This window comes from Ilyonectria robusta, assembly GCF_021365365.1.
Source record: "Ilyonectria robusta strain PMI_751 chromosome Unknown BGZ61scaffold_37, whole genome shotgun sequence".
NCBI classification, from domain to species: Eukaryota; Fungi; Ascomycota; class Sordariomycetes; order Hypocreales; family Nectriaceae; genus Ilyonectria; species Ilyonectria robusta.
In genome coordinates, this window is record NW_025764471.1 from 56,475 (window position 1) to 73,882 (window position 17,408).

The 17,408-nt window shown below is 52.1% G+C and overlaps 7 protein-coding genes across 7 annotated transcripts; 6 read left to right on the plus strand and 1 right to left on the minus strand.

The window, feature by feature from the left end:
- The first annotated feature begins 194 nt into the window (after positions 1-194).
- BGZ61DRAFT_150990 (uncharacterized protein) lies at positions 195-536 on the plus strand. Its single transcript, XM_046237372.1, has one exon. It carries the CDS (start codon positions 241-243, stop codon positions 418-420), a length of 180 nt encoding a protein of 59 aa, XP_046096093.1. The 5' UTR covers positions 195-240; the 3' UTR covers positions 421-536.
- An 833-nt stretch (positions 537-1,369) lies between these two features.
- Positions 1,370-1,960, plus strand: BGZ61DRAFT_485483 (uncharacterized protein; the record flags this gene model as incomplete). The annotated part of the gene is made up of 1 exon (XM_046249715.1): positions 1,370-1,960. The coding sequence occupies one exon, from the start codon at positions 1,370-1,372 to the stop codon at positions 1,958-1,960; it is 591 nt and encodes a 196-aa protein (XP_046096094.1).
- Positions 1,961-3,858: 1,898 nt separating this feature from the next.
- On the plus strand, positions 3,859-4,785 carry BGZ61DRAFT_403117 (uncharacterized protein). Its single transcript, XM_046243099.1, has 2 exons — positions 3,859-4,050; positions 4,216-4,785. Exons 1-2 carry the CDS (start codon positions 3,928-3,930, stop codon positions 4,714-4,716), a joined length of 624 nt encoding a protein of 207 aa, XP_046096095.1. The 5' UTR covers positions 3,859-3,927; the 3' UTR covers positions 4,717-4,785.
- BGZ61DRAFT_464099 (uncharacterized protein) lies at positions 4,771-5,368 on the plus strand. The gene has a single exon (XM_046247467.1). It carries the CDS (start codon positions 4,939-4,941, stop codon positions 5,347-5,349), a length of 411 nt encoding a protein of 136 aa, XP_046096096.1. The 5' UTR covers positions 4,771-4,938; the 3' UTR covers positions 5,350-5,368.
- A 559-nt stretch (positions 5,369-5,927) lies between these two features.
- Positions 5,928-6,552, minus strand: BGZ61DRAFT_151000 (uncharacterized protein). The gene has a single exon (XM_046237373.1). The coding sequence runs from the start codon at positions 6,480-6,482 to the stop codon at positions 6,156-6,158; it is 327 nt and encodes a 108-aa protein (XP_046096097.1). The 5' UTR covers positions 6,483-6,552; the 3' UTR covers positions 5,928-6,155.
- A 5,490-nt stretch (positions 6,553-12,042) lies between these two features.
- BGZ61DRAFT_432871 (uncharacterized protein) lies at positions 12,043-13,845 on the plus strand (the record flags this gene model as incomplete). Its single annotated transcript, XM_046243893.1, has 4 exons — positions 12,043-12,439; positions 12,679-12,701; positions 12,884-13,217; positions 13,323-13,845. Exons 1-4 carry the CDS (start codon positions 12,144-12,146, stop codon positions 13,843-13,845), a joined length of 1,176 nt encoding a protein of 391 aa, XP_046096098.1. The 5' UTR covers positions 12,043-12,143.
- Positions 13,846-15,373: 1,528 nt separating this feature from the next.
- BGZ61DRAFT_539780 (uncharacterized protein) lies at positions 15,374-16,484 on the plus strand (the record flags this gene model as incomplete). The annotated part of the gene is made up of 2 exons (XM_046254831.1): positions 15,374-15,959; positions 16,096-16,484. 2 exons carry the CDS (start codon positions 15,374-15,376, stop codon positions 16,482-16,484), a joined length of 975 nt encoding a protein of 324 aa, XP_046096099.1.
- Between the last annotated feature and the right edge of the window lie 924 nt (positions 16,485-17,408).

Below are 17,408 nucleotides of genomic sequence, written 5' to 3' on the forward strand. Positions count from 1 at the left end.
GCCACGGTCGGATAACAATATTGTAGACATCTCCACACTTCACAACATCTTGAAAGTACTTCATTGCTAAGCTATTCATGATTCTCACACCGGGACAACTGCAAAATCAACCTCCACGTCACCTCAAACGACCTCATAAACCTGCCTGCCCACGCCGTTACACACCATGTTGATAATCACTGTACCGTCAACGTCAAGTCTCTTGCGTCAAGCACCTCCCGCCCTTCGAATAGCCCCGACATGCCATTCCAGCGCAGAGTAATCGGGAGCCAATCGCCGTTTGGTCGAACTTCGATGGTGAGGCCCGGACCCAGGAGGCCAACGATGACTGGTATGACTATGTGGGTGAGATCTTCGCGGACGAGTATCCCACGGAGCTGGCGGCTTACCAAGGGGTTGGTGAGGTGCCAGCGGCTGTGAGGTGCTCAATGCGAGACGGCAGGGGTAGAAGTGAATTGGTTTGTTTCGCCTCTGCCCATCTTGGGTTATGCATGTCCTTGTTGGCCATTGGGTTGCGCCGCAGATACTGGGTTCAGAAACGGGAGGGCTTTGATTGTACCTTGACTCAAAGGTTGTTCCATTTAGATACTCGTCCAATACTATGCACTACTTTTGACGGTAATCTCACACGGGCCACACATGGCACATGACATCTACATGGCGTCGCCCTTCACTCTCCCTCTCCGTTGCACTTTCTCGAAGCGCTTGGAGACGGTGCCCCAGTTGATGACGTCCCAGATGGCGCTAAAGTACTCGGCCTTGCGGTTCTGGTACTGGAGGTAGTAGGCGTGCTCCCAGGCGTCGATGCCGAGGAGGGGCTCCAGGTTGCCAGTGACGGGGTCCTGGTTGGCGCGGGTGACAACGCTGAGGGTGCCGGATGTCTTGTCCTTGACGAGCCAGGCCCAGCCGGAGCCCTGGATGCCGGCGAGGGCGGCGTTGGTCTGCTTCTGGAGGGCGTCGAAGGAGCCGAAGTCCCCGTTGATGGCGGTCAGGAGCTTGCCCTCGGGCTCGCCACCGCCACCCTTGCCATTGGGGGCGAGGTTCTCCCAGAAGAGCGAGTGGTTGACGTGGCCGCCGCCGTGGAAGTTGATCAAGGGTGCCTGGGCGACGACGGCCTTTGCGTCGCCCTTGGCGCTGGCATCGGCGAGGGCCTCGAGGGCGGCGTTGAAGCCGTTGACGTACGTCTGGTGGTGCTTGGAGTGGTGGAGCTCCATGATCTGGCCAGAGATGTAGGGCTCGAGGGCGCCGTAGTCATCTGGACACCTCAGGTCAGTGACTCTGGGTTTGAGAAGAACCGGGGAGAGGGGGAGAGAGCTTACAGGGGAGGTCGGGGAGGGTGGCCTTGCCGCGGACGAAGCTGGTCGAGGCCATGGCGGCGAGGGGCTTGACAGCGCGGGCGCGGAGGCCGGCGCGCAGGACGGGCGTGGTGCGCAGGAGGGTGGGCGACATGGTGATGGCGATGAAGGTGTATTTGGTCGACTTCCAAACTATTGACGTGGGGGTTACTTGTCAGCCCGGCTCTATATCAACGAATGGAATCAAAGAAAAGAGAATCAATTGCCAGTTGGATTCTACTTCAATCGATATCCAAGGCGAGATAGAAGGGAAACCATACCGATGGAGGCAGGAGGGCAACGAAGTGATTTTAGAAACGTGGTGGTGCTCCGTCGGCAATGATGTCAAAATATCCAAGATTCGGAATTGGGGGAGGGATCAGAAGAAAGCGGATATGCCGAGCTTGATGAACTCAGCGTTTCGTCATTCGCCTCGGGAGCTTGGACCACTTTTGGGTATCTCACGGGGTTTGTGTGAGAGGAACCCACACAGGACTGGTCAAAACGTGGGCCTGAACAAACAGGTCCGGAAGGGCCAGACGTTCAGTAAACGCCGTATTGGCGTCGATGCAGCATCGTGCAAGTTTGTTGTGTCTCTCTGTTGTAATGAGGATATTGAGGAGTAGCCCGCAGATTGCTTCTAGCACTCTTATTCTAGAAACTAATAGACGTCATATCATCACTATCGTCAAATCCTTGCCATCCTGGTGGCAGCCGATCAGGTTCGGCGCCTCTCGGCAATTAGGAAGGAGAGCGTGCATGTTATCAATGGCTCGTGATCCAGAGACAACTGCTTGACCATTCACATCATTTTGTATAGGCTTATGGAAGTATGGCGGGGTCGGACACGTAGATCTAGGTGGTGTAGAGCTACTCACAAGCGAAGACACCTGATGGCATCCCGGATATATGAGGGGATTTTCTTGAAGTATCTTGGATTAAGGGGCTATGAATCCATCTGGGTTTGACTTAACTGAGATGTCTTGGGGCTACTTCCCCAAGAATCCGTTGAGAACGATGACAACGAGCCCTGTGAGTATTGTGGAGGCGTGGGCATGGTGGAGCGAGCTAACGAGGCGACCCAGCTGCTCTGCAGATAACCCTCCTTCCTCTGGCAGTGCCAGTGGTTGCAACATAGCCTGAGAATTGCACTGTGGTGTCGGCACGGTGGATCGAGGTTGTAACGAACTGTCAGTTGAAAAGTGACGATTTTTGTAGGTGGATGTCTTTGGCCTCTCTACTGTTGCTTTCAATGTTCCAAACCTTCCTTGACGTCGCAAATGTTTACATCTGCGGCGAACTCGACGCCTTCCCTTCATTGGGACTGTCTGACGTTGAGAGAAAATGACGGTCGGCATCGTAGGCGGCTTCTCGAACTCCTGAGTGATGCAGACTGATACGAGTACCGTGGCGGGGTTGGCATAATGGCCGAGGATATAAGGAACTGGTACGCGAGGAGCGGCCACAGATAGCTTGGGTTGCCTCGCCCGCTTCGGACGAAGAATTCGGAGGAGGAGAGGAAAGTATCCAGGAACCAGGTGGGATCAAGATCTTGCATGATGATGTCACATTTTGGGATCATCGTAAGATGCCTGGAACAGCTTCCAGACCGGCTGCTAGGAATCCGGTCCGGACCGGGTCTCAGACCCCGGCAGGTGGGTCCTCCGGTCTCAGACCTCCGGACCTTCGTCCCGGAGGCTGCCGGAGGCCGCCCTCAACTTCATCTATAAGACCGTTCCCTAGCCCTTCGTTAGATAGGAAATCAAGAGCTTTCATCATTATCATCCTGATCCTATCCACTCAGTGTGACAGATGACGTCATCATCCTGAGAAGGAGCGTCATGATGGAAATCTGTTGTTAGGCTGAGCTGGTGGAGAGTCTACCGGTAGTATTTCCTCTGCTAGGAGGTGTCCTCATCCACAGGACTGCCACAGGCTTCCACAGCACTACAGCAGTGACAGCACACCCTTCCATCCCTGAGATCTCGATGCTCTAGCTTGTCACGATGCCCATGCAGCCTCGTCCGAGCTAGAGTCCACCAGAAATGAACCTTGTCCCGCACATCAATCTCGATAAGCGGGCCAGCCCCCACGAAACATTAAAAAAACACACCATCCACCCAACAGCCCTTCTTGTCAGCTCTGGGTTCCATCTCTGGGGTTCATCCATGAATCTGCTGCGAGCGGGGCTGTTAGCCTGTTAGTAGGGTACCTGGCCTTCTGCTGCCCTGTATTCCGCTGCCCTGGAACAACCCCTAAAACCTCTCAAAGCTCCCGACCAGTCGCGGCCACGGCATCCCAGCAACCCGAAACACGCGTCATCGAGAACCACCTTCTTGAATACTACCGAGAAATGGCTTCGACATCTTTGGCATCCTTCTCTCGCTCCTACGCTGATGGGTCCGAACTGTCTTGTCCCGCACAGTATCCTGCTCTCGACGCCATAGACGAAGGAGCCTTCCAACAGTTCAATGCCTTGACAGGCGAGCCGACTCTTGACCACCCCTTCAACGTTCCCCTGGACCTTCCATGGGAGCAATGGTGGTCGACAGACCAGTCAGCCCTTGTCGGTTCGCTTCAAGACGGAGGTGGCATGTCACCTGCCTCTGCGCAGACCAATTTCCTGCCCGGCGGATACGCGTGTGGCTACGGCACCAACTCTCTGGGCTATTCGACTTGGCCGAGCCCAAACACTGAATACACTCCTATGGCCTCCGTTTCTGAGCAGGCAGTGTTCAAGGAATCCACCGCCTCTGTCGACCGGCCAGAGCTCCCAGCAACCGAGAAAGAACCCGGGCCCCGAAGGCGGAAACGCGACTCTGACGAACATCCAACTCGAAAATCCACGAAACGAGGCTCTGTGCGGAACGATGAAATCAAGGCCCGATCGCCACGAGATTCAGAACATTCAAAAAGTCACCGTGACAGCAGCGGCAGCAGAAGTAGTAGCAAGCACAACGGCAAGAATGCCAACAAGGACAAGAATAGCAACAAGAGCAACAGCAAGAACAAGGAAAGCAAGAATGACGACAGGAGCAACAACAGAGAGGGTGCTACCGGTTTGAATTCGGGAGGAGACAGCCAGCGCAACAAACGGATTCGGCCACGAAACCGAACCGCTTCCAGAAAGTTCCGAGTCAAGAAGAAGGAAGACGCGTTGAAACTCAAATCCGACGAGGAAGAAATAGAGCGCATCAACCGCGACTTGTCCAGCCGCGTGGCCGACCTTACCCACGATGTCTACTTGCTCGAGATGCAACTTCTACAACACGCCGACTGCAACTGCTCGATGATCCAAGACTACATCACACACAAAGCCCATCGCTACGTCATGGAGATCAAGGAACCGTCTCCAAATGAAGGCCACCATCAACGGACTTAAATTTCAAATCTTTGTAAAAGGGGAGTGAACCGAACGCCTGCAATGCCGACGCAAACACGACCACGACCACGACCACGACCAAGCAACAAAATATCTATCACTTTGGATCGCCTAATGAGGCGCCTTGGGTGGGTCCTTGAGAATTCAGATCAATGCAGCTTCGAACCAGTATACAATTCACGACCAATCACTCTCTTGTGGCAAAATTGAGTACGCCTGTCAATGCTTCTAAGTTCGCCCCAACCCAACCAGGGGAGACACCTCGACCCTCTAGACTGGGGGGGGTCGCCACTGTCTGCAATCCCGTCAACCAGTTCTTGGGGTCAAAGGTCCTTATTTGCCACTGTTGCCTTAATGCAACCCCTCCTCGGCTGCGGACTGCATCAACGTTCAATGGCGCCACATGGGCCCTGGGTGGTGAGCGGCACCTGTTTCCAGCCACACGGTGTGTCTCGAACTCGTCTTCCCTATCTTGACGACATGCACATTATCTCTTCCGGTTATCCCATGCCTTTTCGGGCCAGTGTAGGACATGACGCCGCTTCTCTCTTTTGGTTTCCTTCTCCTCCTCCGTCTTACCTCCATTTTACCTTACCACTGATCAACTATACCCGGCATGAGAACGCCCAATAACCCCGGTTTAGTACTAGGTAGGTATGCATATACGTCACACAGTATACTCTGTATGTACATCGCCTAGGTCCGTGGTTTGACTTGCGCTATGGGAGGTACTAGTACTAAAGCATATCAACAGCACGTCATATGCGCCGTGCTGCATCGAAACAGCAACCGCAAGTCAACGTGTCTTTCTTTTTGAACTAGTCTCTAACCTACAGCATGACACCCCGCAGAACGAGGCTTGCGCCCTGGGTGCACGAACCCAACGCCATTGTGTGGATGTACCGTGTCCTCCCAACCACTTCGGCCGTTCTCAATGGCTCTCACTCCCTTCTTCTGTCCAATACCCAAACTACTTACTCTCAGTGCTTTGAGTATGGTGAGCGTGATGACAAGGACAAAATGTGAGTTCAAGCGGGCTCCCACCTAGGGACATGTTGTCTCTTCGGGTGTTAGTGCATTGAAGAACGCGTTGAGGCATGTGTCTTGCCTATCGGCATGATAGCCATCTAGCGATGGTATGTCCACAGACCCTCCAACACTATGGGTTCTCCCGTCGACGGAGTGGAAGCTAGGAATATTCCAATACACCAAGAGAGCCTTAGTTCAAAGGGGATAAGGTACTAGAATACATAACATTTCTTTGACATTGGCTTCAGTGTATGCAGTGTTTCCAAGAAAATAAACTGCTGTTCTTGTTCTGTGATATTCTCAACCACTCCCTGTCTCTTTTGTGTTTTTGAGCGCAAAATACCTCAACGAGCGCGTCCCTGGGGAGATATCACCATATGGTAGTGTCAGTGTAGATGATGATGTAGCCCCTATTCCCGCCCCTTGAGCCGAAATGTGAATAGAGTGGAGATATTTCGGCTTTCACTCCGATGCCCTCTCCGCATCTTCGACTGGTCCAATGACATATTGTACGCTCTCAATTCCTTCTCTGCTTTGACCGAAGCCCCGACTTCTTGGGCTGGCGATGTCGAGGATGACGATGTGATCCGCATAGAAGGCGAGCTCGAACAGTGAATCGACGCCAGCGTCTTCTCGTATTCTGACAGCCGACAGGAATCAGAGCAGTAAGCTGCTCCCTCTGTCTGGGTGTCACAACCGAGGCATGGATTATACATCCATTCTAGACCTAACGACATATTGGAAAGTGCTAGAAGGCTTGCCGATATTGGGAGTAAGGCAGGGCTGACACATTCTTGTACTGCAGAGCTCAACGCGCTAGCAGAATTTGCTCTCTCCAGCCACTGACGCAAGAGGCAATGTGCATCAATCGCCTCTTCAGTCAACCCCACTATCAGACCGTACCTCTCCCCACACCTAGCTGAGCGAAGTAGTGACATCCCTCTACCCTCTCCAAGCGACACGCACGAGCGATAATTTGCTGTAGAACTGCCAACAAGGCGTTGAAAACTTAATATGATGCCATTAGACTACCTTGATTGGCTGGCTAACCGCCATAACACAACGACGAGGTTCGCAACTGCCTCGAACCTTGGATCTGGGGCCTTGACTCGCTGCGCACATTGTTCACGAAATAAGTTGTTGTCATGTGAAGATGCTCTGAGTGCTGAGGATGGGCTTCCACCAGCAGTTCTATTAGAATACCCCGCAGACACTCGGCATTTGTGACGTCACTCCACCTCCATGCCCCCAATTTTTGGCTCTCTTTCTCTTCCCTCCGCCAGCTCGATCGAGATGGGGCCGTTACTGACCCCTTGCCTGCTAACTTGAACGATATGTGGAAAAAAATCGCTTGCTCATTTGGAGACTTTCAGAGCTCGCAGCTTGTAGTATCATCGAAGCCACCCTGCGAGCATTATAGCGCCTTTTCGCATTAGATCGCAGAAATGATGGTGTTTACTTCTTTGCGATCCTTCGGCCTCGCCTTCGGTTTGAACCTGCTTGTGGGCAGTTACGGCCTCTCGCATCTCTGCGACACGGACAGCCACGCCCATTTCCGCGAGGTAGCTTAATATGAGTGAGGACGACAGTGGTGGCGCCATGCTAGAGAAGTTCCTCAACATCAGCAATCTGGGTCTGAGGCGACTGCTCGGAAAGATCCGTGGATAAGAACACTACGATCCGACGGGGGAGGAGCTGTAGGTCGGATGCTGAAAGTAAGGGTTCAAATCGCGGTGCTGCCGCTCCAGTGCAGTGGCCACTCTGGGGTTTGCGGCTGGTGAGTTGGTGCTACTGGTACACTGATCGTCCCCTCCATTGTCCCATCCTTAATCGATTGCTTAGAACCAAACTACACGCCAAAACCAGTCAGCATCAACTCTTCCATTCGTATGCAGGCTCTCGAGCGCCTTCCACCGGGTCCAACGGGATGGAAGCATCCCAGCTAAGCAGTGGTGGGGGCGTAGTGGAAGTCGATGTGGACGTGGCAGGTACGTACAAAGCAGTACTTGTTGATAGTTCCTCGTAAGACGAGCTGAGCAGACTTGGGATGGGTGAACTTGCCCCGAAAGCCGACTGGTTAGCGCTCATTCCCGTGGGATCGCTCGAGGACATGTTCAGAGTGGGTTGAACATTGCGGACGTTGTTCTTCAGGCCAGTCCGCTGGGTGACGAGAGTCCCTTGGCGATGTTATCGCTGGCGATTGCTGCTGGACTTGGTCTTGAGACGAACGCCCGCTGGCCCCGACAAGCATGTCAAGATCCAACGCCACAAACAGGGTCGGGGCTTTACTTTGCGAACGCCCATGGATCCAAGATCGATACAGTTAAGAAAGAGTGGAAGAAAGTCGAGGATGGATACGAGTTCAAGGGCCGGAAGTACGTCTACTACACCGAGGAGTTTCCGCGTTGGCTAAGAAAGAACTTGACTAAAAGTTAAGGATTTCAAACCCGAGCTCGATCTTGAGCGCGGCCCCCCCGCTGATGTACAACGTCGACCGACCCTGGCCGCGGAGATGTTGATCGCGCCGACTTTGATATGTAGCTCCCAACCCCACCGACGGTTATTCGATCATCCCAATGTTCGTGCTAGCTAGACAGAATAGAGCATATTCCTCTTCAGGTTTCGTTCCGCCCGGATTTACGAAAGTGACAGGTCGCCGCGAGGTGTTTGTCCCGACTGTAACAGGTCATTTAAAGATCTTAAGATGCATGCCTTTACACACGCGAGAGTGAGGGCCCGAAAAGTACGACAGGAATCGACATGCTCTGAACCACTACAGGGGGACATTACCATGCAGTACCCACCTACCGGTCATACCCACCTACCGTACACCAAAAAGAAAATTCCCCCATACAAAATGCAAGTTTTCAACCTCATGCGGAAAGGTCACCAAAAATAATAAAATTAAAGGATTTCCGGAATGCAGTTTAAAATTGAATAAAATTTAATATTTTCTCGGTCTTTGTTACATAATATGCATCTCTCATATACACAACTTATCAGCGCCTCCTGTTGGAGTGTGCATTCCACTTTTGGTCTGATGAGTTAGTGAGACAGAATGCGACAGTCTTTTAACTTCACGGCCTGCGCGGGTGCGTACAACGGGTAACTCTTCCGCCTCCGAATTTGAACTTTCATCCTCTTGCATCCCTCCCACCTCGATCACATCCTCAACAGCCCCTGCCTCTTCATTTGCTTTGTTTGGCTCGGGAATAGTTTCACCAGCAACTAGAGCCTCAGTGTGACGGTCAAGGTTCCCAACGTAGTAAACCGTAACCTGATTGGTTTATGTTGGCAGTTGCGACGGGGCGTAGCGTGCTGAGCGTAGGGTCGCGTATCACGTCTGATAATGTCAAGAAGTATTCTTGAGTAATCAAGTTGTATTGAAAGCTGGAGAGCTGTCTAGACATGGGAGAGTGCAAACGAGTGAAGCTATATACTATTCTGATTTGCTTGGTCGATCATGGTCGAACGCGTTCTCGTTCGACCTGTTCGACCATTTAAGGTTAAGGTTTCATTTTTGGTCGAACGTGGTCGAACGCGCTCTCGTTCGACCAGTTCGACCACACACCACTTCCACCGGGGTCTGTTTGTTCCGTTCCGAGTTCCGCCGTTTCCCGTTCGTACCCGGTTGATCTCCCTGGGTCGTAACAGATAACCTGTCGCAGGAATCGCGGTCACTATCCTGCGGCGTGGGGTTTCGATGACAGCCAGTAGTCATTAAAGAAACGGGTCACTGCCCGTCTTCAACAGCCCTATTCGACTAGCCAGGGATGAGATTGTGCTCTCGAGGGATCTTGGAATCCAACTCACGTTGTCTGATGGTGTATCATATATGACCGATCTCGGCGTGATGACTTCAACAGAGCAGAAGCTATTTTTGCAGGGCCGGAGGAGGCAGAACTGAGCGCAACACAACCCTCAGACATCGCATATTAGCGATTGATGACGACCAATTACTCAGTATCACACGTCGGTTGCTGGCATAATGCAACAATTCTAAGAAGAGAGCCTGTAGAATCCATCCATTTTCTCAAGCAATCCATTTTGGTGAGGAGAAAGATCTCAACACACATTCTGGCCACATGACAGGTTCTCGCAAGCACACACTTCTTGCATCGATCAAGCTTGGCGCGTCGAATGCATGGTCTGGTGTGTCCATAATCTGAATCATGGCGCGTCGACTCTCTTCCGTGCACTTCAAATACGACAACATCTTTTCCTTTGTCTATTACATTAATATTGTTATACCGACACAGCGCTTGATGTCTGCTTTCCATATCGTGTAAGGGACAAGCCCGCAAAAAAAACCATCCGTAGCCAATAGAAAGGCGTGTTTTGAAAGCTATCTTAATCATGTCTGGGTATGCCGGTATGCTTGGGAAAGCCTTGTCCAGGGCAATGTAAGGGGCCGTATCAACACTTGAGGCTAACACAATGCTTTCCTGCCAGGAAATACCGCAAAATAGGTGGGTGGCTCCAGCCCAAACTTCTGTCAGTTGCTGAAGAGTGAGTTCGCCTACCCTGAAAGCCAGCTGACGCCACCGAGTGTCAGCCCAGCGTAGCCCGGACAACGAACAAATGATATGGGTTGACGGAGAAACATGCCCATTTATGGCACGGATGAACATGACAGAAAGGTACATTTTTACAAAGGGGCTTCCAAATCAGCGGAAGAATTCGGCGGTAGAAATGGGCTCGGCCTTTCTGTGCAGAAATTCGAGCTGCGTGTCAGCCTTGGGATTCGGGTTCCTTTTGCTGCTGAATTGTCGAGTAGCATACCATCGCAGCCCTGTCACCGGATGCTAAGGTCAGGCCGGCACTATGGCATAGAGACGACGGCAACGGCACATAACCAAAGTTGATGGCCGAGGATTCTCGTCAGTGCTAGAAACACTGTCTTCTCGCCACAGTTCGTCACTGACCCAGGACCATGCCGGCACCCAGCGGCCCAACTGCAGAATGCGGGGGAACGGACAGTAGCGCAAACACAACCTGCAAGGATAGCTCCGCTGGGGCGATGTGCCGGCCTTCCGCAAGCCACAAAATGGCATCCAAAATGCATCATGTACTATGTAGGGAGAGCGTCGGTGACAGTGTAGCAGCCCCAGTACCCCAGTACCTGCTTCCCCGCACCGGGCTCTCCGGGAATGCGAACGGAACAGTGCCACCTGGCTCAAAATCAATCCACGCCCCTTTCAACTTTTGTCCTCTGAATGCTTCATCCCTATGAAGCGACCGTGGCCCACGATATTACGATTCATGGACCCACCCAGAAGGTTTTCGTCTCTCAAGCGCTAACAGCAGCAGATGTCACGCTTGCATGACGTCTGGATATCAGCGGCCCGTGGCGTTAGGATTGGTATCTGTCACTTTCACATGGCTTCCGCCGTCAACGATGCATCGGTGCCGTTGCTGCCCCAGTGGTGCACAGGCCAGGAGTGGACAGGGTCACTTTAGCCACAGCAAAAACCAACACCTCGTGTGATAACAATCGTATCAGTAGCTATTCTAGCAAATAACTCGCCTGTCTACCTGTTGTGCCAGTAGCATCTCGTGTTTGATGTAATAGACGCTGCCCAAGACATTGATGCTTTCGCGCCGCGGAAATCTGGAAATACACCGAAACCCTAGCGCTCATTGCTCTCTCCATAGCGATGATCGACGTTTTGCTCATTCTTAATTTTCTTCTCGACGACGGGGGCTACCAGGCTGGAGATTGCACATTAGGTGCTGAATTGTACAGAAGAGGACCCGACGAGATGTTATGCTAACTTGAAGGTATAGTCAGATCTACTAGGAATCGCATCCAGTCTCGCGACACTCAACCGCTCCAGCCTCCAACCCTAGAGCGCTACTCCTATAGTGATGTTCAACCTGAAAGTCGTTCAGCATTCTATGTTGATCACTTCGCTCGGGTTATGCCCATACTTCCCTCCCCGGAGTTTACCAGAAATACAAGTTGGCTTTAGCGTGGCGCCAAACCCTACGCCACTCCACAAGCAACGTCCGTGCCGAGTCCAGACCAGTCTTCGGCAAGGCCGTGCTCTCTGAAAGCTTGCCTGAAGCTCTCGAAGCTTTCTTACCGGAGTCGTCTTCAGGTACCGAAGCCTCCTGTGCTGTTAATGGTGGGCGATATTCAGGCAGGGGGGAGGAAGGCTTGAATTCCAGCCAATCTGTGCAGAGGCGGGGATGTTTGCGGGCGTCACGACGTACTCAAGTCAGTGCTGTGTCACTAGATCCGTACGAGGGCTGGACTTCAGCTCCTGTGGCTTAAGCTATTGACTGGCGGCTGATGATACACCAACACCAGGGCAAGGATACCTATCTTGATCACTATCGTCCTTCATTTAAATTGTGATGCCTCTTCTGAATGGAACCAGAGTCTGGCTAAAGTTATGGTCATTTCAACCCATATTTGGTTCACGATGATCACACTCCTCTCTCCCCATTTTGTCCCCCAAGAGGTCACCGAAGATGACCTTGCTCTTGCTTCGCTGGCCTGGGGCTTCACGATCGGCTTTGGATGGCTCACCACCTGGACAGCCATGAAGCAAACAAAACGTATTTACGAGAGACGCGGCCTTCTCGTATTCCGCAGTGCCTATGTCTGGATGATTTGGCTCGAGATTCTTGTATGCCTCATCTTCAGCATTATCTGTTGGTTGCACTTGAAAGGCATAATTCCCCCGAGGTAAGCGTTGATCCCCTGTGTGTTAGATGATTCCGCCTCGCACAGCCCACGTTTCCTATGGGTGCAACAGGTCGAACATATCTAGATACCCAAGGTAATGCTGGAAATGCTGACCGCGCTGGTAATCGAACATGGCGACAGGGCAATCGACAGCTGTTGGTAAGGGCAGTTGAGAGTGCGAGGGGGGATCTGTTGGGGATGTAACGTTTGAAGGAAATACTGATGATTGAATCTTCTAGTTTTGCGTTCTTCTTTTGCATTCGTAAGCAGTCCATAAGCACCCTAAGTCGCCAAGAATAAGATAATAACCTCCACAGTTACTACATGGGCACTTCAAGTAAGTATGCTCCACTTACCATGCTCAAGTTTATGAATGATTCTAACCATTTAAGGTTCAATTTCTTCTCCAAATTATCATTAACCGTTGCTCTATCCTTCTCACAGATCATATAACGGCATACCGTCTTAAGGTCGGTGTTGCGGTCTTGATCACGGCTGTTAATATCTCGGTCTATAATATTTGGATCCCCGCCCGTCTCCAGATCTCAGAGAGATATATCTGGATCAACGAGTGGTGGGACCGTATCGAGAAGGTGATCTACCTTCTTGTCGACGGAGCACTCAATTTCTATTTCATTCGCGTTGTTCAACACAACCTGGTGGCAAATGGCTTAACCAAGTATAAGAGTCTAGTCAAGTTCAATATGTGCATCGTCGGATTCTCCCTCAGCATGGATGTCCTTATTATCTCTATGATGAGCTTGCATAACACATTCGTGTAAGTCAACTCCATTATATTACCCTACATCGCATGAACCGACAAACTTTCGCGACGAGGAAAAGCGGAATAGATAATGGGAGACACTCCTAACTATGATTTCAGTTACATGCAGTTTCATCCCTTCGCCTACATAGTCAAGCTCAAGATCGAGATGTCAATGGCAGATTTGATTGGGAAAATTGCCAGACAACGACAATGTGGTGTCATCTCCAACGGCACTTTTGGCGACCTTGAGACAGCGCGACAGGGAAACGCTCCAAGTAAAAGCCTCACGTCCACATATAACAGGACAAGAGTCTCCACGGATGGAATTCGTACTGTTCGCGGAGTTGATGCAGTATCTATCGAGTTGCAGGAAGGACCAGATAAGTTAGCTGCCTTCAATGGCCGGTCAAAGACGAACAGGGACACGGGGTTTCTTGGCCAATCTTCATCTTCAAGCTTACAAGTGGGCGTGGCTATTTATACCACGGAAGACAATCGCATCGACGTCGACGCTGCGACAAGCAATCATGGGGAAAGCACATGTAGTGTTGCAGATAGCTTCGACCAGAACGGATCGGCAAAGGAGGTCAACGATGACGAAAGACCGCTGAGGTACATGCAGATGGAAGATAAGAAGTAAATGATGATGTGGACAAGCGCGGATCGTCTTCTTCCAGACCCCGCGAGCCGATACTGTCGTAATCGTGCTGCAGCCAAGTTGACAAGTCGGCATGTCGAGCGCAGGTGAAGGGACTCGGCAAAGCCGTCGTCCCAGTCCGAGGAACCGTCGTTCGAGTCTGGGCAGCCTTCGTCTAGATCTGACTCTTCAGGACGTTTGTCGTATGAAGCTTCAATAACTTGAGGTTTCGGTCACGTGTACTCCCCATAATTGCAGGCGTATCGCGACTGGCAGCTAGGAAAACTTGAGAAAGGTGTTGATCGAGCTCGCCGCCAACCGATGGACGGGCCACAGGGGCCAGATGACCGATGGGAATGGCGATGGGAATTTTGGAATGGGACGCAGTTCGGTCGCGCTTGCGGCTTGTCTGAGGCGGCGTACAAAGAACGGAAGCTCAAGATGGCAGACACGATCAGATCGCCGCGTGAAGATGAGGAATGCGACAGAAGTAACCGTGAAGAATGGGAGGCAATAAGTAATCTCTGGTGGACGGATCAAGACCAGCAGGGACCCAGACGCTTCCAAGAACCCAAAGTCAGGCGTGGCCGCAGATAAACCATGATCTGCTCTCGCACCTCGATGTTGTCGGTGTCGGCAGGCCCGGGAATTCGTCTACCGCAGCAAGGGCTGAGACACTCCCCAGATATCAAGGCCAGCGATAAAGAACGCCCCAAAGTAAGAAGGACCATATCGTCTCGAGATGAATAATTGATTCTATTTATAACATACATCGTCTACTTTCATCCCCGGACAGGCTCTATGCCGTGCGAGTCGCGACTACTTGATCCGCCGACAGGGTCAGCGGTTGCGCTGGTCGATGCGGGGAGGATGCGCCTGAAGGAGGTGAGCGGGTCGTGACGGATAGAGTGAGGACATTTTTGCTTCAATGCGATGCCCTCCGCAGCAATGACCTCCTGCATGCTCTCAATAGCTTCCTTTCTTTGACCCACGAATAGTCGAATTCGGGGAGTTGACGCCACCACAAGTCCTTGTAACATTACTAGGGGCTCAACGTTGGGGGCACAACAAATGTGCCCAACAATCCACGCCCGCTACTGTGGCCGATCTTTCCAGGCACCTCGCTCCCAATCTGCGCCTCGTTTGCCAGCGCGTCCGAACTCTTTCACGACCATCACGGCAACATCACTCTTAACTGACCATCTCGAACCATTCTCACATTGGTGGTTGCTCTATCTAGCCACTGTTTTAGATGGGTCCGACCTGACCTGATCGATTATGCGCGGCACACCTCACCATCGCAACACTCGCAGGAAATTGTCGCCCTATTCGCTCATCGACTTCCTGAGCTCCTGGCAACAGCCAACAAGGTGGGTGACAACACACCCGACCGAGACACTTTCGAGCTAATGTCAAATTCGAGCTCAATCGAGACCTTGTGAGAACCTGGTTTTCTGGAAACCTCATCCATCGCCACTGTCTGAATGGGATCAAGCGGCTACGGCGCTTAGCCTACAAAAACAAAGGAACTATGGCGATGCACCAAAATGTGTTGGACCTGCGGCCCAATTCACAGGGCTCGACCGGCTCGACTTCGCCACGGCCCTTGCGGTCGCCCCGCCTGCATGTCACCGGAGAGATACCCCCTGAATTCTCCCCGCTGGACGCATTTGTCTTGCAGAGCCGCATCCTCGCGAAACAGTTGCAAGAGAGCACCAAGGAGGGCAACAGATTCAGCAGGCTACCGCCGTTGACGGTGGAGAGTCCCCTGATCGTCCAGGGCCGGTCAAATTACTTCCGTTCCATGTCTCAAGACTCGGGGTCAGAACCATGTGATTCACTCGAACAGAATCCCGCCGGCCTGGGTCTGAGAACTGAGGTCGAACATTCTTTTTCACAAGGACGGTCCAAATCGATCGTCTCGCGTACGAGTCGAATCCCTCCTAGCCCCTATGGACCAGCCCCTGCTGTGCCACAGATAGCGCGAGAATTGTCTCGAGGATCACAGCTCAATCAGATCGAGGAGGACCGCGATTCTTTCGGCGCACGAAGGGAACGCTCTCCCTCGCCGAAAATCCAGACGATGTGCTTATCTGGGACCAAGTCCATGTCAAAATGTGAGGGTTGTAGAGAGTCAAATTGGCCTTGATCACTGCCCAAGTCAAGAAGACGAAGGTCCCAGTTATATACACAACAACGGTGCCCATGTGGGTCGGGACGCCTCCTTGGCTGGGGCGGAATATCGTTTGACAGGGCAGGCTACCTCCTGGTCTGCCAAAGACGCACCCTTCCTCCATGAGTTGATCGAGTATCTTCGGACACACAATCTCTCAGATCTTCTCGGCCTTCAGATTCTGGCACCTAAGGAGCCTGGAAAAGCCATGGTCGAATTTGTGCTTGGAGGAAACTGTGGCACCGTCATGCTTGATCACGAGAAGGCAAACTTTCAGGGTGCTTACCGAAACACCGAATGGCGTGTTGAGAAGAGAGGTGACAAGCCTGTCTTCATCGAGCTGGAGAAGCATGCGAAGACCATTCGAGGTACTCAGCAAGTCTTCACTGATCCCGACGACAAGGACATCCCTGATGAAACCGCGCTCAGGTCCGTACTGAAGGCCGGAGGGCTTGTCAAGTGCGAGTGAGTGAGGACTGTAATGGTGCAAAGTTGGTGCTCGTTTCGAATAGTCTGGTTTCAAGGTCGTAAATCCTCCAACGCCAGCACAGACATCACAGACGTCCGGTCTCCTGCATTTCACCCCGGATCAGGCTCCTTATCAAGTCAGCAATCATTCGCGCCTTCCCCATTAATTATCATCATGGTCAGCACCGGGTCCTTTGGAGGGGATAAAGCTCTGAGAGACTAGTGGCTACTAGCTTCTCAACTTGCCCATAGCGTCTCTGATGGTACAGGCACCTCTAACCATTACGCCAGAGGGAAAAAGATCGGGCAAATCAAGGAGGTGCTCCAGCTGCCCTATAAGTCTTATACGCTATTACGCAGGACCAAGCCGTAACATCTGATCGGATCCGGCCGGACTTTACTGGCCACTCTCCTTGGCTCAGACAGAGAGGAAGCTATGCTCAATCCAACACCTGCTCAGAAGTCACAGAAGCAAAACATGTGGCGCTAATTAGCGAACTTGTAGAATACAGTACTGAACAGTACAATTTTCAATGCATGACCTGGCTTCTCTTCCTATACCAGAGTTTAATGAACGAAGGCTTCCTTGAGCAGCGGTTAGGAAGATATGTCGAGCTGCCTTCACCCAGCACTCGTATCAGCAAGGATGTAGCTATCTTTTCGCTGGTGCCTTGAGGTAAAGCTGAAACGATTCATCAGAAACCGACCCAACAAATTGCGTTACTCTGCTACCGGCAGTCATCCTTTTAGCTCTGACAGGCTCCCCGGTCGTAGAAACAAGGATTCCTGCTTGGATGGCTCGGTCCACTTCATCACATGGGGAGACCACCCGGCGTTTTCCTACTCTCAGGAAATTGCTTTCGCTCTAAAGACTGTACAGCCAATCGCTCTTCAAGGGTGACCAGCTTCTGGGCGCCGGCACCTG